General features: G+C 44.3%; 1 protein-coding gene across 2 annotated transcripts; it reads left to right on the forward strand.

The window, feature by feature from the left end:
• The first annotated feature begins 1667 nt into the window (after nucleotides 1-1667).
• si:dkey-89b17.4 (zinc finger protein 646) lies at nucleotides 1668-20840 on the forward strand. 2 transcript variants are annotated; one of them, XM_056582175.1, is made up of 5 exons: nucleotides 1668-2995; nucleotides 8094-10886; nucleotides 11201-12316; nucleotides 13569-14431; nucleotides 19638-20840. In XM_056582175.1, exons 2-5 carry the CDS (start codon nucleotides 8326-8328, stop codon nucleotides 20063-20065), a joined length of 4968 nt encoding a protein of 1655 aa, XP_056438150.1. In that variant the 5' UTR covers nucleotides 1668-2995; nucleotides 8094-8325; the 3' UTR covers nucleotides 20066-20840. The 2 variants fall into 2 exon arrangements, with proteins under 2 accessions (XP_056438150.1, XP_056438139.1); XM_056582164.1 differs by having other exon boundaries at nucleotides 1668-2131.
• Nucleotides 20841-21188: the final 348 nt, after the last annotated feature.

Here is a 21188-nt window from a genome sequence, read left to right on the forward strand (position 1 = left end):
TCAAGCAAGAACAAAAATTAAAGTGGGGAGGTAGAGACAAAGGATTGTTGGAGGGAGGGGGGCAAGAGAGATGACGGGCTAATATAGTTATCCAATTAGGAACCCCCACTTTTAATGAGCTAACTGCAGTGGGTGACCCTAGCACTCATTCATTCATTCATTCAAGGGAAATCCTTTGCATGCTGTTCAGAGCCCTACACGACCGATAGCCATAATTCAGTTCTCAGAAGAATTAGCTGACTCATTAAATAGTGAATGCTAAATGCAATGTTGTAATGTTACGTTAGAGTTGCAGGTAATGCTGGTAACATGTATTTTATATGACATTCTCAGAATGACATGTTTCAAAGAAAGCAGTTGACTGTTTAGTTCATGCCAATAACAGCCTTTAGTTCAGCCAAGGTCAAGTCACCAGTGAAGTGCTCTGCAGCGTAGAGGTCCTTTAGAAAATCAATACTTGGGTTTCTTTAGACATTTTAAATCATTGTTCTAACACTTCATGCCATTAGAACAATAATAGGCTTTATCGGCGGATTGGAGTGTAAAAAGTACATAATAACAATAATAATACAAATTGTAACATGATATGGTATTTGTATAATTATGATTATTAATAATACATTATAATCATCATCATCCTCATTATCATGACAATCATTTTGTTGTGCTGCTCAAGAAATGATGGATGCTCAAACGGTATGCCTAATAAACAGTGCATAACGTTCATATAGGTCAACCTATTGCAGTTCAATAAACTAGGTTCAATGACGTAATAAGCTATTTAATAGTCGCTCTTGACAGGACTAGACCGATTACGAATGTTACAAGAGCCATAGGTAACATGAGAAGATGTATCATGCATTTGACCTTAAGGTTGGTTTATAATCTCATTTATTGCCAATTATTTCCCGTGTTGAGAAAGCTATTCTCCATTCAATCACTTCAGATGTAGATGAGTAAGTAAAAAAATCAATATTGCACAAATAATTGTGAGAGAGAGTTGCCAAAGGTTGCCTATGTTTACACAAAACATTACAGAGCCTTGCAGCAAAAACAATGGATGATGGACCAACAAGAACCATTTTGGATAAGGGATGGAGAAAGTATTGGGATATGAATGAATGCTGGCACCAATATATGTGGGGTTAGTGTTTATAAATATCTGACCTGCATGTAGTCCATTAGGACCTTAACGCCTCCAACTATTACCCCCCTGGATAATTCATTTTACACTCCTACAGGATTCAGGATAGGGCTATATGTTGATGATTCCTAATTTATATCAAATTGGGAAATGACGGTTAATTCATAACAGCTGCATTGCTTTTACTCTGATACAAAAAAAGCTTAAACAACATATATAATTTCGTTAAAAATGTATAAATTAGAATATAGGTATTGACAATTGTAGGACTACACGGGGCTAGATAAGCTATAAGGCATTTAAGGTTGGTCATAAATGGTGTTATGCAACATTTGTCGACAACAACGAAAAATAAACATTTTTTTAATGAAAATACATGCGATCCATATGCAGCTGGAAACGTCGACGCCTGCGATAAATGCATTAGTATGATTCATGAATGTAAACCTTCTCTATTGCTATATCAGTTGTTGTGCTTGGCTAAAAGAAAACGACAAGTGGCTATTCATCACCTCATAAAATGATCTCAGAAGGTTATTTTTCCCGAGATCAACCGAGACTCGAGGTACCAAAAATGTCTCGGTGGCTAGGACACTAGAGCTGCACCAACTGTGGATGTTTGATTTATTCGATTTTTTTTTTTGCACTAACATGCACCGCGCAGGAGCAAAATGGACGTAAACAAGTGATGTATGAACTTGGAATTAAAGCTAAATTGACTAATTGATCTGTTAAAATACTCGAAAGAATAAGATGTTTCATGGCTGCTGAAATTGTATTCTGCGCATGATGACGCGCCAAAGCACGTCTGTCCCCGCTTAGCGGCCAGGCTTGCAGGAAGTATGTTGAATCGGTGGAAAAAAGAGCGAAGGACTCAAGTCGATTGTTGATTTGGAAAAACAACCATGTCTAATCGATGAACTCAGACAATCTGTTTTTCCCAAATTTTGCATCGTTCACACTGTGGGCACAAAGGCCAACTGAGGGGTAAGTCGAAGGCGCTAAACGTCTAAAATGAGATTTTCCATCCATGGGCCGTAGCATATTTGTCGAGATCTTTGTGTCGGTCCAGGCTAGCCCGGGGTTGCTACAGCTAGCTAGGCTAACTGGCAATGCTATGTGTATTTGCCGTGCAGTCAATTGTTAAAATTATTCCAGGTTCATTTGTCTGTTGATTAAAACAAAAATGGACACTTCTTTTCATGCAAATGGAACAATTGTTGCATTTAAGTCGGACTATATTGCAGTTATATTACATATGGAACTTCCGTTTTCCTCACTTTTTACCATCGTGGGGGGTGCTAGCTGGCTATGTGCTAAGACGGCCGCATAGCCTGCAAGTTTGCGTTTATACCCGATGACCACAAAATGTATTATTGGAAAGTGATTCAGTCGACAGAGGGTTACTCATTCTCGTGATTGCAAGATATTACTCATCCGTCAAATATCCTCCGCCCACCCGACCCATGAGTCCAGCTAGCATACAATGTTTGCATAGATAAAAACTAACATTGTAGGCTAACGCGTTAGCCGGTTGGTTAGCATGGGAAAATGGCTTGCTGTTCGAAAGCCATTTTCCGATGAAAATGGGGTCTCAGTGAAAGTGGGTTGAGGTCTTCGGATATTATCGCTTCACTGCGTAGCGCCGTGAACGCCATTCAAATATTACAATGAGGGAAGCTTGTTTTATACAAAATGGGTAGAACTAGGATTAGTTCATGTACGGTCGCGACTATGCAGTTGTTGGAAATTATGGGAGTGGGCGAAGGAAATGTCGGCGGTAAAGATGCCCCGCTTTTGTCCTGGCAAATACATGCTGGGCTGAACCCGGCATAGAAAAGACGGTCCAAGGTCAGAAGCTTTGTTTTTATTTACTTCGTCCGGGCAAAAACAGCGATTACCATCGAAAAATATATAGCCTAGGTCAATTTGGATCAATTTGTTCGATTTGATTTCTTGTTGTTTGAGCCGGAGAGTGCTTACACTCGCATCAAAACAACGCATGTGTAAACAGAAACAGGACCGGTTTATTTTAACAGGGAATGGCGTGCTGATGATTAGAGCCTAGTTTTGAATAATCACAATTCAAAAGCAATGTAGCTAAGTAATTGTGGTTTTCAGTTAATTGAAATACAATCGAGAAAGCCTTGTTTAATTCTAACCTTTTTACATTATCTTGAAGAAATACGGATAGAAGTTGAGCCGGTTTTGGGTTGATTGTATTTGTAGAGCTCGTTTAGATTGGTTTTTGAATGAAACGTTTGGCTAGGCCAAACACCTGAAGTCGATGCATTTGCTCCAGTCATTATATTAACTTGAATACTTAATGCTGAACTGATGCATTGAAATGTGTTTTCTGTCGATTCTATATTATGTTTCAATTGTTTTGTTTTTAAATGGATCTTTAGTAGTACCAGTTAGAATCTAAATTGACTACAGTGCTAAATGCATTTTTTAATTGGTTAAAACAATACCATTCAATACCACGCCAACCATACAATAAACAATACTTTATTGCTGAGGTGGAGGTTGCTGTTTGTCTGTTAACTTTCTCTGGTAATTACAAAAAGGGTTTTCTCTGAAGCAGTTCTGGGCAAATATCGTGCTTTGTACAAGCCAGCAAAAAACGGTACAAGCCCCTCAATGTAAATGTACAAAGACTGCTTCAATGATTGACTTATTCATAAATTATTTAACACTTCTTTATGTGTTAATGATAAATCTCATGGCTTACACTATTCAAACTTAGTTTGTAGTATATGGGCGGGGACGTTTCATTTGGCTGGATGTTTGTGGCCTTGACTTGGTTGGTAGACAGAGGAACTTTTAGAAAACGTCTTCTGTGACCTGAACAGCATTTAACCAGACAAGTTGGGGGGACTCTGCCTGGGATCCATTCATTTGGAGTTGATACTTTCTTTCTGCTAAAGCGCCCTGATGGTGCTTCAAAAACGGGGGGAAAAACAGACTACCTCCAGAATAACTTCACGGTCTGTGGACCTAATAGACCTTATAGGCTGTAGTGTTTGGTCATACATGTTTTGCCGCACGTAATCAAGTGAGACGTTAGCCAGGCCTGTCGTTTCAGCATCTTCAGACACGTCGTTTAAACTATTTACAGCTTTCTGGATACTAATCCTGCCTCCTGGTCTGAGTGGCTGGTATTTTCGTATTTTATGTCTGAGTCTCGTTATGAGTGCAGTGCAGGGAGTTTGTATAAAGGGTAATGAGTGAAGTGGTTTAGAAGTCTATATCGGAAGGCTCCTGCTCGCTTGACTGGTAAAAGTAACCTGTTGAATTCGTTACTGCAAAAGTAGAAGAAACGGTGTAGAGATATGGAAATCAGGTTATTATTCTTGAGGAATAGAGACAGAAGACATGGTTTCCCCCTATCAATCTGGCACCTATTTACCCATATTGAAATGTGTCTTCGGGGGAGAGGAAAAAACATCTTGGCATTCTCCAGGCCCAGTGCCAACGTTCCAGAGGGCAAAATGTGTTTGAATGCAGAAAAGGTGTCTCCATGGCAGGCTGTGTGGGTTTCCCAGTCTGGGGTGGAAGATTTTGGTGTATTCAGGGCCAGAGTTCGTAAAAGATAATTCCTGTAACTGTATGTGGAGGTTACAGCATAGCATAGATGTATTAGGGAAATACTATTTAGATGAAGTCCGAGTTCATTTTCTAATGTCGAATAAGGGTGATTTGCTTGAATTAACCACAGTGGTGAGAAGTGATTTTAAGTACTATGACTCTTAACCTCTAAGAATTGTTGCTTAACCCTTCCTGGCTTATTCATTCATTCATTCTGCATACATATTAAATATATTTGGTTTTCTATGATTCCTCATTATTCCGAAACAACCATTAATTGATTCATGCCTAATGACATGAACAATGTTGTGGTGTAATGATAGGCTGACGGGCTTCACCCCTGTCTTCTGCCTAGTGTGTGTTTGCGTTGTTTATTTTCTGTCCTAAAGCCAGTGTTTGGTCCATACACAATATGTGGCTGTCGGCCATTCCTCCCCCTCTCGCCTCCCCCTCCCCCTCTCCTACCTGCCAGGCTGCAGCACATCAAGGCCTGTTGGCTCTGTCTGCACGCGCACGTGTGCACGTGTCTGAGTGTGCGCGTGCGCAAGCTCTCCTCGCTCTCCTCTCTCTCTCCTCTCTGCATCTAGCTCACTCCCCCAGCCCCTCCATTTTCTATCCCGCCAATCAAAACCTCTCCCACACCTTTTTTTTTTTTCTCTCTCTCTTTCCTCTCTGGCCTTGCTTTGAGCTGCTGGTGAATATTTTTTCCCTCCTTTTTTTCACACACTTCGCAAATTTAGGCTGTCTGTAAAACACTGTTTCTCTCCTCTCTCATTCCTTCTCACACTATCCCCTTTCTCTCTATCTCTCTCTCACTTACACTATCCCTCTCTCAATGTCTATAATCACACTATCCCTCTATTCCTCTCTGTTGCTCGAACGGTCCGAGAGTATACCTGTATTATTAGTGTTTGTGCGGTGAGGCTCATTAATCTGACATATTAGTTAACTGAGGTCATCTAACGTGGACAAGGATTGCTAATTTTGATAGCTATTTGTTGAGGAATAGAAAACCCTTCAGCCCTCCTTTGCAGTGCAGCTCTAGCCCACAGCACAGCCCACTCCATCAGTTGAGGAATTTTCTGAAACAGGATGACATTTTAAATGAATATCTGCTTCTGTTCCATGTCAGCATGCTCTGAACTTTTGACTATATCTTGTATACACTTTACCTGTAATCTGTACAGTAGTGATTAGCTGCTTTAACTGACCAGCATCTTTCCTGTAGAAGTAAACTCGGTTTGTAAAGTCACTCCTAATCTGATAAACTAGGCATGTCAATGACTGATGGAGGGGTGCAGTATGCCACTATTAGAACCTGTAGCAAGCTATAGACATATTAAGGCATATTAGCAAGGCGTCAACCTTTAAAGAAAGGGCCAATGGCAGATAAACTGGCATGGCAGCCATTTGAAAACTAGGTTTAAATCTCTTCAGAACAGCTACACCTGGCAGATGTTTATTTCAGTTATCTCTACCAAAAGCACTAGCCTAGACTCAACTTGATTGTAAAAGCTGAAATATGCTTGTGGGAAAATTATTGTAACTATCAATGTACTCAAACCCATGAGTTCATCTATTAAGAAGTGCAACCACCAATTGGTCTTTTTTGATTTGAACCACATTTACCTTGAATCCACATGTATTGTTTATAAATTGATAAGCAGCTATGTGATACCTGCGTTACATTAAAACTGGTGATGTCATGGTAAAAAAAAACATGTTGCTTATTCACACAAACCGTCTACAATGGACAAAGTACAGTTCACCACTCAAGTGTTACTCAAGTTTATTTTGTAACCAAACCTAACCCTGTTTATTGGATTACATTTGGACAATTAATGGTGGCCTTCGTAGACTGTTAATCAGATTTGGAGCTAGTTCATTAGCACTACACATTTATATTCATGAATCGTCCTGCAATGTCTCGGCTAGAGATTCCCTCACATTCAGGATGTTGGAGGGCAGTAATAAAGTCTGAGTAGAAGTACGCACACGGCATCTCAGAATTCTATTTTGTCTTCTAAATTCACCAGCCAAAATAAACAGGTTTGAAGGTGTTACGTCAAATGTCCAATGACCTAGAGACGAGAGTGACCAGCACATGGTCAAACTATTTATAATTAAACTGGGAATTATAGACATGCCCATCACATTCACAATAATCTATAAGCACTAGATATCTATATACATTTAAGTTGCTGTTGCAAATGGGTCAGGAAAGTGTTGTGAGGGACCACTAACCATCAACATATGCGACATTTACTCGTTTATGCTATACAATCTTGATGTGCTGTGAGGTTGCTTGGCAACAAAACAGTCAGTCTAAATGTTTTAATAACCGGCATTAAGATCTGATTGTGCTCGACATTAATTGTCAAGTTGTTCAGCGTGGGATTACTCGTTATGTATATTTGTGGGCTTTGAGATGAGACATTTTATTTAAATAGAGCAGATTCATTATGTACACACAATTCCTGCTGGTTGTATGCATGGTCGCATCCAGATCCTGGTGATTTACCCTGGATGAGCGGGTATAGCGTTCAGAATATTAACCCATTGCGAGAAGAAATGTAGGGCTGTGTAGTTGCCTTCCCCCTGCGTCTTGCAGTCACGTGGTGGCAGGAACAAACACAGTATGTCAATATTGAGCCACCAGCTTAGGAGCCACAAGCCCTAAAAATCCAAGAGCGGGAGGGTTCAGAGCATAGGGTAGCTCAAGAAATGGCATGATAGGAGAATCCAGAATATAATATATATATTTTTTAATCTGCAATCTTTTCCAAAAGGCAATGTCCACAGCACTGTTCCATGTGTCAATGTTTAGACGTTTAGCAGATTTGCATTGCATTTTAACAATATTATTGCATACATATTTATTTGATAGCGTTGCTTGAGGATGTTGCAGATTAAAAAATGAATACTAATAGTCGAACAGTGAATATGTTAATATAAGGGCTAAACGTGTTTCTCTCAAATTCAACAGTTGGAGGTTTTTAAGTATAAACAACTGCCTAACTAAGCTGTTTGACCATTAATGGGGGATGGGCAGTAACACATCTGGCCCTTTGTCGCTGCTGTAGTGGATAGGGGGGGGGATCTCGCCGCTCTCTTTACACTATCAACAAAGGTGTGGCCCTCTAGGCTAGGTAAACATAGCCACAGCTTTCATTGTGAGCTGGAGTATTCTTACGGTCTAGGTATGAGGACAATCTGATGCTTTAATTACAAAATGTACATTTTTAACAGCTAAATGTTCAACAAAGGTGATGGGTTTAATGTGTCGTTCGATTAAGCAATGTAACTTAAAGAAATTCTCATTACTTAAAGTAGTGCTTTTTTCCCCCCTCTGTTGCAGTGTTACCTCATTGGCCGCTGTGACCCCAGGCCCACCTCCTGCTTGCCAGGAAGGGCCTTGATTGGCTGAACCTGTACCCAGCTTCTGGGGAGAACATGGCTGCCACCACCCACTGCTAAACAGCTAAGCCACAGTCTTCTTCCCCCCCCCCCCTCCCCCCACCTCTTCCTCATCACTGTTCATAACTGCATTGTGAACTGTGATTCTCCCTTCAAATTTGAATTACAGTACTATGGCAATGCATGATATGAGCCGTGCAAAGGGTTTCCCCTGTAAAGAGTGTGATATGGTCTGCCCGAGTACACCTAGTCTACTAGAACATATGAAAGCACATTATCAGCAGGAAGAGACCGGACGTTTTGAGTGTGAGCAGTGTGGCAGAATTTACAAGCACGCAGGAAGTTTAGCCCATCACAAGAAATCTCACGAAGTAGGTTCATTTCAGTGCCCCGTTTGTACCCGTACTTTACCCAACGCAGTAGCTTTGAAAAACCACTTACGCATCCATACATTGTCCCCTAGTAGTGCGCAGACAGAAGAAGAGAGTGAGGAGGTAGTCGAAGACGGCGGCCACGACGAGAGGGACTACAGCCTTGCCCAGGACCTCTCCGAAAACTTTGGGCGTACTCATTTGAACAACAGTGGCATAACCCATAGTGTCCTGCAAAGCCACGAGGCAGAGGAACACGGAAAAAAAGGCTCCCCGGGATCTGACGACGCCTGGGACAGGCCCTTTAAGTGTGATCAGTGTGACAGAACCTACCGCCACCACGGTAGCCTGGTGAACCACAAGAAGTGTCACCAGCAAGGAACTTTTAAGTGCTCTGTGTGTTTCAAGCAATTCAGCAACCTGGCGGCGCTAAACGGCCACGAGCGTACCCACTCCAAGTTCAAGACTCCCGGGGCATCCATGGTGAGCAGCAGTAGCAGCCTCCATAGCTCGGAGCGAGGCAGCAGCAACCAGTCGTCCCAGAACGACGACGGGGGTTCCTGCTTTTGCCACCTGTGCCAAGTTACACTGCCAAACAAGGCAGACTTCCAGGAGCACATCCTGCTGCACAACGCAGCCTCGTCCTCCCTTGGCCTCTCTCGCAGCTTCCCCGGCATCATGCCCCACAACCTGAGTGCAGTCCGCTCCCCGGCATACACCCCGGCCCTGGGTGACCCACTGCCCCTGCCGCCGCTGCCAAGTGAGAAAAGGGGCCCGTATGATCCAATCATGGGCCCTCCTGTCAACAATCCCATCTATACTTGTGCATATTGTGGCGCAGGCCATCCAGATCTCGAGAGTCTGAAGGTCCACTACTTGACCCATGACCCCCATCCCGGTGCTCACAGTCAGGAGAGCGCCATCCTTAACTCAGATGGGATGAGCTCAGGGTCCCAAGGCTCAGTATCATCGCCATCCGGTGGACGAGTGCCACAAGCCAACTCCCCAGATGATGGAGAACGCCGGTTTAAGTGTGGCGAGTGCGGTAAAAGCTACCGCCACGCCGGGAGTCTGGTGAACCACAAGCGATCTCACCAGACAGGCCATTACCAGTGCACCATCTGCTGTAAGCAGTACCCTCACCTAGCGGCTCTGCACAGCCATCTACGTAGCCACAAGGGCCGCCCCTCCAACCAGCCCCTGAACAATGACAGCAATGATTGGCTGTCTTCAGAGCCACTGACCTTAGATTCTCAGAATAGCTATGTCCAAGAGGGTAGTGGTGCCACTACTCCGATCTCACTACCTGGCAATCTAGGTGATGCTGCCCACTTTGTACCAGATGGAGGTCACAGCAGCGGACTCGACTCTTTAGAGTTCCATGACCGCTTTGATGGAGGTTCCTTGTCCCAAAGCAACTCAGCACACCGCCAGGCAGACCGGCATATGTGCGCAGATTGTGGCGAGATGTATGGCGACATATCAGGCATCAAGTCCCACATGTGCCCCCGGCGTGGCCAGCAGCAGCAACCGCAGGGCAACATGTCCAATGGCTTCATGGGAAACATGAACTATCACAGCCCCGGTGGGACATCTCTGCCATCCGGAGGCTCAAGTAGCATGAAGGAGGGCAGCAGCCAGCGCCAGTACTCGCAGAGTGGAGGCAAAAGGATGGGAAACAATGACAAAGAGGAAGACGACGGGGAGGTATACCAGTGCTCTGTGTGCGGCAACCATTACGCCAGCCTCAGAGCCCTCCGGAGCCATCTCCGCAGCCACGCCAACAATCCAACCACACCCGGGCCGTCCAACTTGGAACAAGAATGGAGGATGATCTGCTCCACCTGTGGCCAGAGTTTCTCTAGGAAGCAAGACCTTTTGAATCACCAGCTTATCCATGGGCCCCAGACCGCAGAACGCCAGTCCCAGCCAAATGTGAGCACCGCTGCCAACGGCAATGACAAGATGGATGGTCGCAATCACATTTGCGTGGACTGCGGAATGTTTTTTGCCGACCGCCACCACCTGATTACTCACCTTTGCCCTGGCAAGAACCGATCAGGGAACCTGAGCAAGCAGGGCCTGAACGGAGCCAAAAGGATGTCTGGAGGAGAGGGAGTCAGTGGAGGGGTTGCTGGCGGCAGCGGAGATGTTGGAGGAGATGGCCGGAGGTCGATGGGAGAACAAGGCGACAGGCCCCATAAATGTGACCAGTGTGGCCGAGGTTACAGGCACCCATGCTCCCTCCTCAACCACAAGAAATCCCACAAGACTGGAGTGTTCCGCTGCCTGGTGTGCCAGAAGCGCTACTACAATCTGCTGGCACTCAAGAATCACCAAAGGACCCACTTTGACTTGAAGAGGTACGTTCTTGTTTCTCCCTAGCATTCAGCATTTATTCTGCCTTGAAAATGTTAGACGGAGACATTATACAATTTAATATTCAGAATGATGACTCCACTGTATTTTATAATGTAATTAGTACAGTGGTATAACTCGCCTTTAAGTTTACAAAGTTACACATTTACTTTCTAAAACATACCTTTTGACCAAGGGACTGGAAGGTTTGTGGTTAATCTGAGGCTTGTTTATGGCTTATACTCAAAATATTATTGAATGCATTATACTTTGATGTGGTTTCCTAATTTTTCTTATCTCTGCCTCTTGCTTGCTGCAGGCACAAGTGTGAGGAATGTGGTAAGGCTTTCAAGATCCAAAAGCAACTTATCAACCACCTGCGTCTCCATGAAGAGCATCGGGCCAAGGGCCTGATCCGCACTGGCCCCAATGGATCCCGCTTCCAGCAAGCTGGAACATCCCAAATGCAGAGTATGAGAGGCGAGTCCTCCAAGAGCCACGGAATGGGGGTAAAATATGCCAATGCCCAGCAAGGCTTCAAGAAACCCTACTCCTCAGCAGGAACATCTAGGCCCCAGAAATTTGATCAGTCTGAGGGAGGGCGCCGTCCCTTTGCCTGTGACGAGTGTGGAAAGACATACCGCCATGCAGGTAGTCTGGCCAACCACAAAAACCTCCACAAGATCGGGGAATACCATTGCAATGTCTGCAACTCCACATACCCCAATCGGCTGGCCATGAAAAACCACCTGCGTCTCCACTTCGCCCAGAAGAAGCACAACTGCCAGGAGTGTGGCAAGGGCTTCCGCACTCAGAAACAGCTTGCCACCCACAACACCGCAGGCCTCTGCAAGGGGCCCCAGGGTCCGGGAGTCCAGATGGATTTTGAGTGTGATGGCTGCTGCGAAGGTTACGCAACAGCCGACGAGCTAGCGGCCCACGACTGCCCGGCCCAACACCTGCCTTCCTCCTCCGCCTCCGTCAATAGCTCCAACCTCAGCTTGGAGGGCCGAAGTGTGGACCTTGACTCTGACGAGAGGCCCTACGCCTGTGACCTGTGCAGCTGCGCCTACAAGCATGCCAGCTCCCTGCTGAACCACAAGCACACCCACAAGACGGGCGACTTCCGTTGCAACTTCTGCGACAAGCCGTACACAAACTACATGGCCCTGCGCAACCACATGCGCATCCACACGCAGCGGAAAAAGCACATCTGCCACACGTGCGGCAAAGCCTTCCGGCTGGCCAGATTCCTCCGCAACCACCAGAAGGTCCACGAGGAGGGTGCCACACCCTTTGGTTGTCCGAGCTGTGGGAAGAGTTTCCAGGGGAGATCGGGCCTGGCTAGGCACCGCTGCGGGGACAACCAGGTAGGCATGGAAGGCAGGAGGAAGGCCGCTGCACCCGCAGGAGAGGGCGAAGAGTGTCGGTACACGTGAGTTCTCGTCAGTTGTTTGTGATTCTCCGAACTTGAAAGCAAAAAAAAATAGTGAAGATCAATTTAGGTCTGTACATGTCTATTACAGGTATATGATCTCCAATCCGGCTTCCTTGGGACCATACGCGTGCCGGAATTCGGATTTTTCTGAAGTTTGGACAAATTGAATTAGTGGAGAGACCAGATAAGTCAACCCTGTTTGCTTTCAGTGAGAATATATCACACATTTAGTTTTTTTTTTCCTAGGTTATCTACAATCAAACATTTTCTATATTTAGATGTATAACTTTTCACTATTTGACACCAACATTAAGTTAAGTTGCACATTAAGTAAAAGTAATGTTTTCTGTGTTCCCTGTACTTGTTATGAATTTGATTGTAGTGTTTTGTTTGTGATTGACTGTTGTCCTTTTCGTAGCTTTATTTTAATGGCCAGATATTAGAACAGAGACTGTATTAGGGCCAAATTATGTGTCTGAGCTTTTGGCAATTGTGATTTTGACCTAAATGAAAGGAATGGAAGGGAAGTATTTTGAGCTAGCTGCACTGCACATGATTAGGTGAAGATAATCCTCTTGGTTTCCAGATAGCAATTGATGAGTATTATTGTACTTCCCACCATATGGCCACTGTTAGTGTTTCTAATGGGATTTCCTTGTATCGTTACGTTGTCAAATTTGGCATTCACCGAAAAGCAGGCTGTGACTGATCTTGTTTTGGATTGTTGTACTCAACATGGTGGTTTCAGCTGTGAACAAAGTTTGCGTCCATTTGTGCAGTGCAGGAAGCAATAGATGCCTCCCAAATTCCAACGTCTGTCCATAGCGTCTTTCCTGCACTTCCCCTCCCACCCACCAGTATTCTTACCTTGTCTAGTAACTAGCGTTAAAATGGTACACCACTTTTAGTAGTCTTCTTGATGGTTTTAAAGCCGGATTTCAGATCATATACCTGTATGTTTGTATGTATGTATGAGATGTAGATACTTTTTTTTTGTTAATATATAGATCTAGAAAATTTATGTTCTTATATTAACTACAACCTAATATATACTAACAAAGTGGTAACCAGTAATAAACCGTAACCCAACTTTAGATTGGTGACATCAAAGCATCCAGGATCAGTTTCTAATCTCTCCTTTCTCCCCTTCCCCCCAACCCTTGTTCCTCGTCTTTCTGCATCTTCCTCCCCCTTTCCTAAATCCTTGTTCCTTTCTCCTCTGGCGTTTTCCTCTTCTGTCCCTGCACAGATGTGATCAGTGCGGCCGCTCCTACCGTCATGCCAGCTCCCTCCTCAACCACAAGAACACCCACACCGTCGGAATTTACCACTGCGCCGTCTGCCTCAAGACTTACTCCAATCTGCTCGCCCTGAAGAACCACCGCCGCATCCACTCCGAGACCCGTCGCCACCGCTGCCACGACTGTGGCAAAGCCTTCCGCGTCTCTTCCCAGCTCTACAACCACCGCCGTGTCCACCAGAAGCAGCGGGAGCTCACCTGCCGCTCCTGCCAGCGCTCCTTCCCCACGCAGGCCAGCTTCCGGCTCCACATGGAGATCAGCCACGGACAGGCCCCTCAGCCCCGCCAGCCCAGATCCCAGCAGCCCCGGCCGGGAGGCTCCCAGGAGCTGGGCTGGGGCTCGGGCCTGGACCACACTCTGATGCAGGCGCAGGGCCTCAACCCCCACGGTATGAACAAGGCTCGTGGTCGCGGCGGTCACGGCGGGGTCATAAAGTCGCATGTTTGCGACCAGTGCGGGCGCGCCTACCGCCACGCCAGCTCCCTGCTCAACCACAAGAACAGCCACAAGACGGGTACCTACTTCTGCAACTCCTGCCAGAAGGAGTTCCCCAACCTCATGTCCCTGAAGAACCACCGGCGCATCCACACGGAGCCCAAGCGCTACCAGTGCCCCGACTGCGGCAAGTCCTTCCGCGTCTCCACCCAGCTCATCTGCCACCGGAGAATCCACACCAAGGAGAAGCCCTTCTCCTGCCAGCAGTGCGACAAGCGCTTCTCCTCCAGGTCCAACCTGAGGCACCACATGAAGGTTCACTGGAGCGGCTCCACGGCGCCCCCTTCCATGTCCATGGGTGCGCCCAACTTCTTGGGTATGCCCAGCGGCCCCTTTATATAGGCTTTTTTTAGGGCTTGGGGGATATGGGTGGGTCAAGCTAGAGGAATGGCTCGAGAGGGCGGGGCTTAGAGAGGGAACTAATCGAATGCCAAGGTATCTGGAGGTGCCAAACAAATGTTGTTGTTCCTCTTGTGTGCTCATCCTGCTCCATTTCCATGTACGGCTGCGGTGTAAGAGTCGGTGTGTCTGAAGGACAGGTTGCATGGCACATAGTCTTGGCCCTGCATGCCACACGCGCAGACACAATGTAGCAGGGGGACAACCCAAAATGGACGCCATTAAACAAGTGGGTGAGAGAAAGGACTCAAAATGGAGGATGCATACAAACACACACACACTCACCTTGATTTGTTTGCTTTACCCGGCCTGTGATCGCGTAGCTGCCTTGTTACTAAATGAACAGGGCTCTAGAACTGCGCTTCTTTGCTTTCTCTTGACAGTAGGGTGGACTGACTGACGGGCAGATAGACTGTAGACGGTTGACGTGTAGTTCATTGACACAACTACATGGACTGATATTTTCTTCTACATCTGCCTTTAATCCCTACGATGGGTTGCCCTGTAGAGCCAGAGTTCTTGGATCCTATTTCTAGGAGGATCGGGGAAATGGTCATATTTGGAGGGCCCCCCATTAAAGCCTCTTCACCACATCCCTCATTTTGAAACAACAATGTTACACATTGATGTGTAATAGGAAAACGGAAAAAAATGAGACGTCAAAGTAATATGCTTCCTGTTCAGTTGACTTGACTAATGGACTGATTGACAGCCAGGTCGGGCAGGTTTGGGACCAGCAAAGCGACACGGCAACTCCATTGGTCAGATGGATAAAGGGGCGGGCTCTTCACAGGTCTAGAGGAAAAAAATCCCTTAGCAACAGAGGTGTTATATGTCCGTCGCAATCCCATGGAGCTGATATGGCCGTTCGAAACTGCTTTCTCTGCTCTCTCCATGCATTGTTCCACCTCATCCCATACTTGCGATGACTATTGTGAAACTGTTAGGATTTGTTTGGTTATTCTCGATGAAGTCTTCTCGTGGCCTTTTGTCACTGTGTTAAACCATGTTTTGTTTAGAGTTGACGAGTTGTTTCCTTTTTTTCTTTTGCGGATATATATTGAAACCCGGTCTTTTTTTTTTGAAGTGTGAGCAATACTTAACCAATGTTGGTGCTGTTGTGAGCATGTGTATATTTGACGGTGACTTTATTTCTTAATTTTATACTTTTTAACCAGTTTTTTCGCGAGTTGGTAACTACTCTGAGACTGAACAGTGTGTCGGCACACCTGGTCTCTGAGTTTATAACCCTTTTTAATTTGTATGTATGTGTTTTTGTCCGTTTGTGTGTTTGTGTGTGTGTGTGTGTGTTTGGGTCTCTTGCAGTACGAAGATGAGCTTCAAAGCCTTGTAGGTCTCCCTTCTGACCACAGCCTGAATCTCTGATTGGCTGCCTCTTTATGACATCACACTATCTTCTTTGCTCTGCATCTACTCCTCCTGCTCATGTATTCCTTCAAACACTTTCTTCTGGTTAGAACCTGTACTGTACAAAACCACACAGTGGAACCAGCTAAAACTGTATAGTCCATAGGTTGTGGTGACCACACAAAAAAAGGAAGAAAAAAAAAAAGTATCAAAATGAAAAAGTGAGTAAAAACAATTGCAGAAAAATTGTATATTGTTGGGCACCGTGCCTGCGTTATTCTTTTTTGTTTTGTTTTATCCTGTATTGTAAGCGTTCTTCTGACTGTATTATCTACAGAACCTCTTTTATAAAAAGAAAAAAAAAAAGTCGACAGATCATTGTAGTAATGCATTTATTTATTTATATTATGATGGTTATTAACACTTGTATTGGGCGGCGCTAGTCTTTAGGATGTGAGTTTAGAGCTGTGTTGATGTTGAAATCACCCCTAACCCCCCCCCCCCCCCCACTCTGCTCCCCCTTTGCCACTCACCTCCTCTTCCTCCCCCTTCTGGACATGGAGCCAACCAAGATGGACTCCCAAAATGAACACTTTGCTCGTTCCAAGAATATTGTCTCCTTGTTTTTAAAAGAAATCCTGGGTGTCAACGGAAAGGTTACAATTTTTGGGAGGCGCACGTCAGGCCCTTGCGGTGAACGCAAGCAGGGTCCGTAACCCCCTTGCGTTGCGGGAACGTGGAACCCTAAAAAGCCCTTCACACAACCACGTCCTGCTTCACACACTAGTCAAAGTCGCACTCAAAAGGGACATCCCGGTTACCTTGTTCCGTTTTAATGTTAATCATTTGACGTTTTACAGTAGCCTCTTGTATTTATTAGGTTTTTAGTGTGCGCGTGTGTGAGCGTGTGTGTGTGAGAGCCTGATTATGTGTGATGGAGACACGAGTCAGTTTGGACGTCGCAGGAGCACTGGTGCTAGTAGTCGAAACGTTGAGTGACCATTTAAAGTGCTGTAGGAGTCAATATGATCTAGAAACACAGAAATGACTACATTCTCTGAAACTATAACCCCCCCCCCCCCCCCCCCCCCACCGGAGCAGACACTTTTATGGTCGGCATTTCAAATCGTTTTAAGGAGAGTAAAAAAGGTTTGGTTTTGGAACAAATATAACCGTTTTTGTTTAAAGTTCTAACTTTTTATTTTGTTTTCATGCATATATATATATGTAATGCTTACTATACACTTTTATAAACTATGTTTTGATAATTCATTTCTTAACAAAAAAAACCTTGTCCATATACTATAACCCTTACTGCTGAGTCCTGAAAATAAATAGATGAAGAAAAAAACAGTGGAGGTTATTGTCTATCTATTTGCTTTTTTATTTGCCTTTTACTTGGTTCAACACATTTAACAGTAGACCTGATGAAAAATATATTTTCAGTTCAAGGAAAATATAATCAAGTAAAACTCACTAGTATCTAAAATGTTATTTGTAAAAGATTAAATCGATGGTATTCAATAGACAGAACTTCCAAATTACACTATTTAAAAGATTAGTACATTTTTTCCAAACTGAGTTGTGTGTGTGTGTGATATTGAGCCAAACTATGTGTCACAGATAGATGCAGCCAGAAAGCCCCCCTCTTGTACTAGACGGGTCTGCATTCTTTAGGAGGGGTGGGGGTCCTGGTCGCACTCTTTTTTTTTTTAAGATTTGAAAAGACTGAAGCACACCATACACTAGTAGAAGGTACTCAATTCTCTAAACTGTTAATTATAAGCCGTAAAAGGCTTACTAATGTGGTGCATGACTAGAATAAATGTAATGGCATCATTGTTCATTCTTGGTTTAAATACTTGCCATAGGTAATTTTTCTTGTAGATTGAAACCATACGTGGGATAATGCATTCGAGTTTTAAAGATGAAAGTTGAATTGAGCCGCTATTAGTATTTTATACTTTCTGCCCAATCCTATCAACCATTTGATTCAAAAGCTCCTATAATGTATCCTGCTCTCAGCTAGCCCCAGGGGACAAAGCCTGACAAATTACTGACCGTGTTCCAAATTAAAGAATTCCCCCTTGCTACTTTTTAGAATATTACACAGATATTGTACATTAATCATGTTATTAAACCTTGGAACTACTCTTGACGGTGTTTTTTTTTAAACAGTGATTGTATACTATTGCTGGACAAGAATGTTGATGGAGCTTATATCAAGAAATATATATTAGGCTATCTGTAAGATTCTGGTCATTCAGACTTTGATTTTAGGCTTATCAAGTGGGTTAATGCTTTTGCTGACTTTATCTTAATGGGACTGTTAAATAATGAACACTAAGAAGTTGTCTTTGAGAGCTAAGATCAAAACTAAATTCAGCAAAATGTAGTCAAATGGCTATCTTTTGATAGATGGCTGGATGCATTTCTGGGGCGATAATTAAACTAAATCATGCAAATCCAAAATGCACCCCAGCTGATGAGGGACAAATCAAGATTTGAGTTACAAGTAAAAGAAACAAGTTAAAATGTGAGGGTTTAGAGATTGAAGTAATTCTGTTTTGTAATTTATGTACAGTGTTACCCACTATGCTTGGTATTGGTATACCCACTATGCTTGGTATTGGTATATGGAAATGGTATTGTTGCATAATGAAATACTATGAGCTGTATCTTGCCACTGTTAATATTGTTTCTTGTTGTGTAAATACATTTTGTTATTAACGCTGTGTGTTCAAACATAACTTGACAAATGCTAGCATAGTTTATTTGGTCATTTGGGTTTTCTGGTGAGAGAAAGCTAATTAAAGGTGCTGTAGGTTAGAGTTTAGAGTTGTAAAGGGAGTGGAATGAATAAACTACCCAAGAAAAACCATCCCCCCTCTCTACTTCTTCCCTCTGTATGTTTCTCCACCATCGAGATAATGTCATCCCCTGAATGTGATTGTCAGTAAATATGTATTCCCGAACCAAAAAGGGAACAGATTCACTGATTGGGCAGAAATTAGCCGGGAGCAGTCTAAAATCAATCAACTTGAAAACCGATATTCTTACAGGGTATTTCACTGACAAATAGCTGATGGTTGTCATTGCCATTTCTACCATATTTCACTTGTATTATAACTCATATCGTACCTACAGCATCTTTAAGTATTCTTAACAGGAATCAACTATTGAAAATGGAATGTCTACGTTACTTAAGGTACCCTCTAATGTTTAGCTCTTGAAATATTACTTTTCTAGAAATATATGTTCATGATCAATCAAATGAAAGTAGAACAACACACTTAGTAGAAGAAACCTAATGTAAGAGAAGACAACAATCCTGTTACAATCAGTTGGCGCCGAGTTGCCTCTCCCTCTCCTAAATCTTGTTTTCCTCCTTTTCTCTTCCTTGTGCCTATGCTTGTTTCCTATTTACTACATACATTCTGTAGCCATTAGAACCAAATTATTTCGCCAGAAAGTAGCTGTTTGCCCACTGACCTTCCCATGTTTCTGTGATTTCATTGTGATGTCAAACCAGAAATGGCAAGATAGGAATTGAAGCTCATTCTACTGTCCTACTACACTTCCTCACTTTTTTAATCTCAGTTGGTATTGGAATTATTTTCAACATCAGGACTATCTTTCAAACAGGTGGTCATCTAATGCCCACATTAAAACGGACAACTTTTTTTGATGCAGCCCATTGTCTTCAAGGTCAAATTAGTATTATTTAGCCAGTAACTCGTATTTCCTTTCCCCAGACTTAAGCCCGGTGGGTTCCACAAGCAGCTCCAAGAACTATGTGTGCAACCAGTGCGGACGCGCCTACCGCCACGCCAGCTCCCTGCTCAACCACAAGAACAGCCACAAGACGGGCACCTACTTCTGCAACTCCTGCCAGAAGGAGTTCCCCAACCTCATGTCCCTGAAGAACCACCGGCGCATCCACACGGAGCCCAAGCGCTACCAGTGCCCCGACTGCGGCAAGTCCTTCCGCGTCTCCACCGCGCTCATCTGCCACCGGAGAATCCACACCAAGGAGAAGCCCTTCTCCTGCCAGCAGTGCGACAAGCGCTTCTCTTCCAGGTCCAACCTGAGGCACCACATGAAGGTTCACTGGAGCGGCTCGCTGCTCTCCAGGGGTTCTTCCTCAGCTTTCCTCACCATTCCATCCCGTCCTTTCCTGTAGATCTACGCCTGCGCCCATGTAGGGCTCACAGCCCTCAACCTTTTTCCTCAGCGGTTGCAGTGGAAACAGTGTTGCTATGAATGGGGCGGAGGGGAGCGCTTTCGCCACCAAGAATAAACACCCGCAAAGAGCCGCAAATGTTTGGCCCCTGTTGGAAATTGGTCTTGTATTCAAAAATGTGCAAAAGGACGTATTTGTGACCTGCAGAAAACCCTTTAAAAACGAGTTAACATCCAGGAAGGAGTGGGCAGGTTTCTAAAAAACATCCACCCATGCATGAACATCTCTAGTCTTCTCAAGGCCCAGCAGAATGTTGCTTAGTCATTGTGAGCTTGGACCCTTAAGATTGCTTGAAAGGTGTTTCCTTTGACAATCATCAGAGGTATTCAACTCTTTCCTCAATTGAGACTGGGATGAGAAAATGACGTTTTGACAATTTTAACAGTTCATAGACATTACAGACCAAAGGATATTGGCACATTAATCCATCTCATGCCACAAAGACAAGTCAATGTAGCATAAAGTGGATTGAACTGCTGATAGGATGCGCTTGGTCTGCCGGTCTGTACGCCTTGATGTAAACTCTGTGGGGGAAGGTTGTGCACAGGACAGAATACAGAGTACTTTTTAATGGTATTCTCTGTCACAACTTCCGTAGGCGCCTCTGCTTTTGGACTTCCAAGCAACTAACAAGCAGGCTAAATTGACACAGGCCTCCACGACCTGATACTTGGCACATTACAAGTATACTTGCATTGTTTTGAAGTAAGGACTGTGAACAAAAAATCACATCAAGTACACTTTTCTAAAAGGCTTTACCCTTGGTAAAATGTATCTTGTCTGTGTTGTAAGACAACAGCCAACGGGTTTCAGGGACCTTTCCAGACCAGACAGGTCGTGGAGTCAATGACGGCGGGGGGAGCCTTGATCTTTTTCCGCCATCTTCTCTTCACTTACAGTGCACGGCTTATCACCAGTCGACAACTTGCTAGGGACTTCCTGTAATTTCTCAGTTGAAGTTACTGTCTCAGTACAGGATCATACATGGCCAGAAAAAAGACTGAAGGGTCAACATTGCATCTCTGCCTCATGAAACACTGTTGATGAAACGGGCCAACTTTTC

The sequence above is a fragment of the Gadus chalcogrammus genome, chromosome 2 (assembly GCF_026213295.1).
Source record: "Gadus chalcogrammus isolate NIFS_2021 chromosome 2, NIFS_Gcha_1.0, whole genome shotgun sequence".
Lineage (NCBI taxonomy): Eukaryota > Metazoa > Chordata > Actinopteri > Gadiformes > Gadidae > Gadus > Gadus chalcogrammus.

What these genes read in the sequence shown, in the direction of transcription:
- si:dkey-89b17.4 (XM_056582175.1), top strand. Translation starts at nt 8,326, where the DNA reads ATGGCAATGCATGATATGAGCCGTGCAAAGGGTTTCCCCTGTAAAGAG. An exon ending in ACCCACTTTGACTTGAAGAG is followed by an intron (nt 10,887 to 11,200) that starts GTACGTTCTTGT and finishes TGCTTGCTGCAG; the next exon opens with GCACAAGTGTGAGGAATGTG. An exon ending in GGGTGCGCCCAACTTCTTGG is followed by an intron (nt 14,432 to 19,637) that starts GTATGCCCAGCG and finishes TCCTTTCCCCAG; the next exon opens with ACTTAAGCCCGGTGGGTTCC.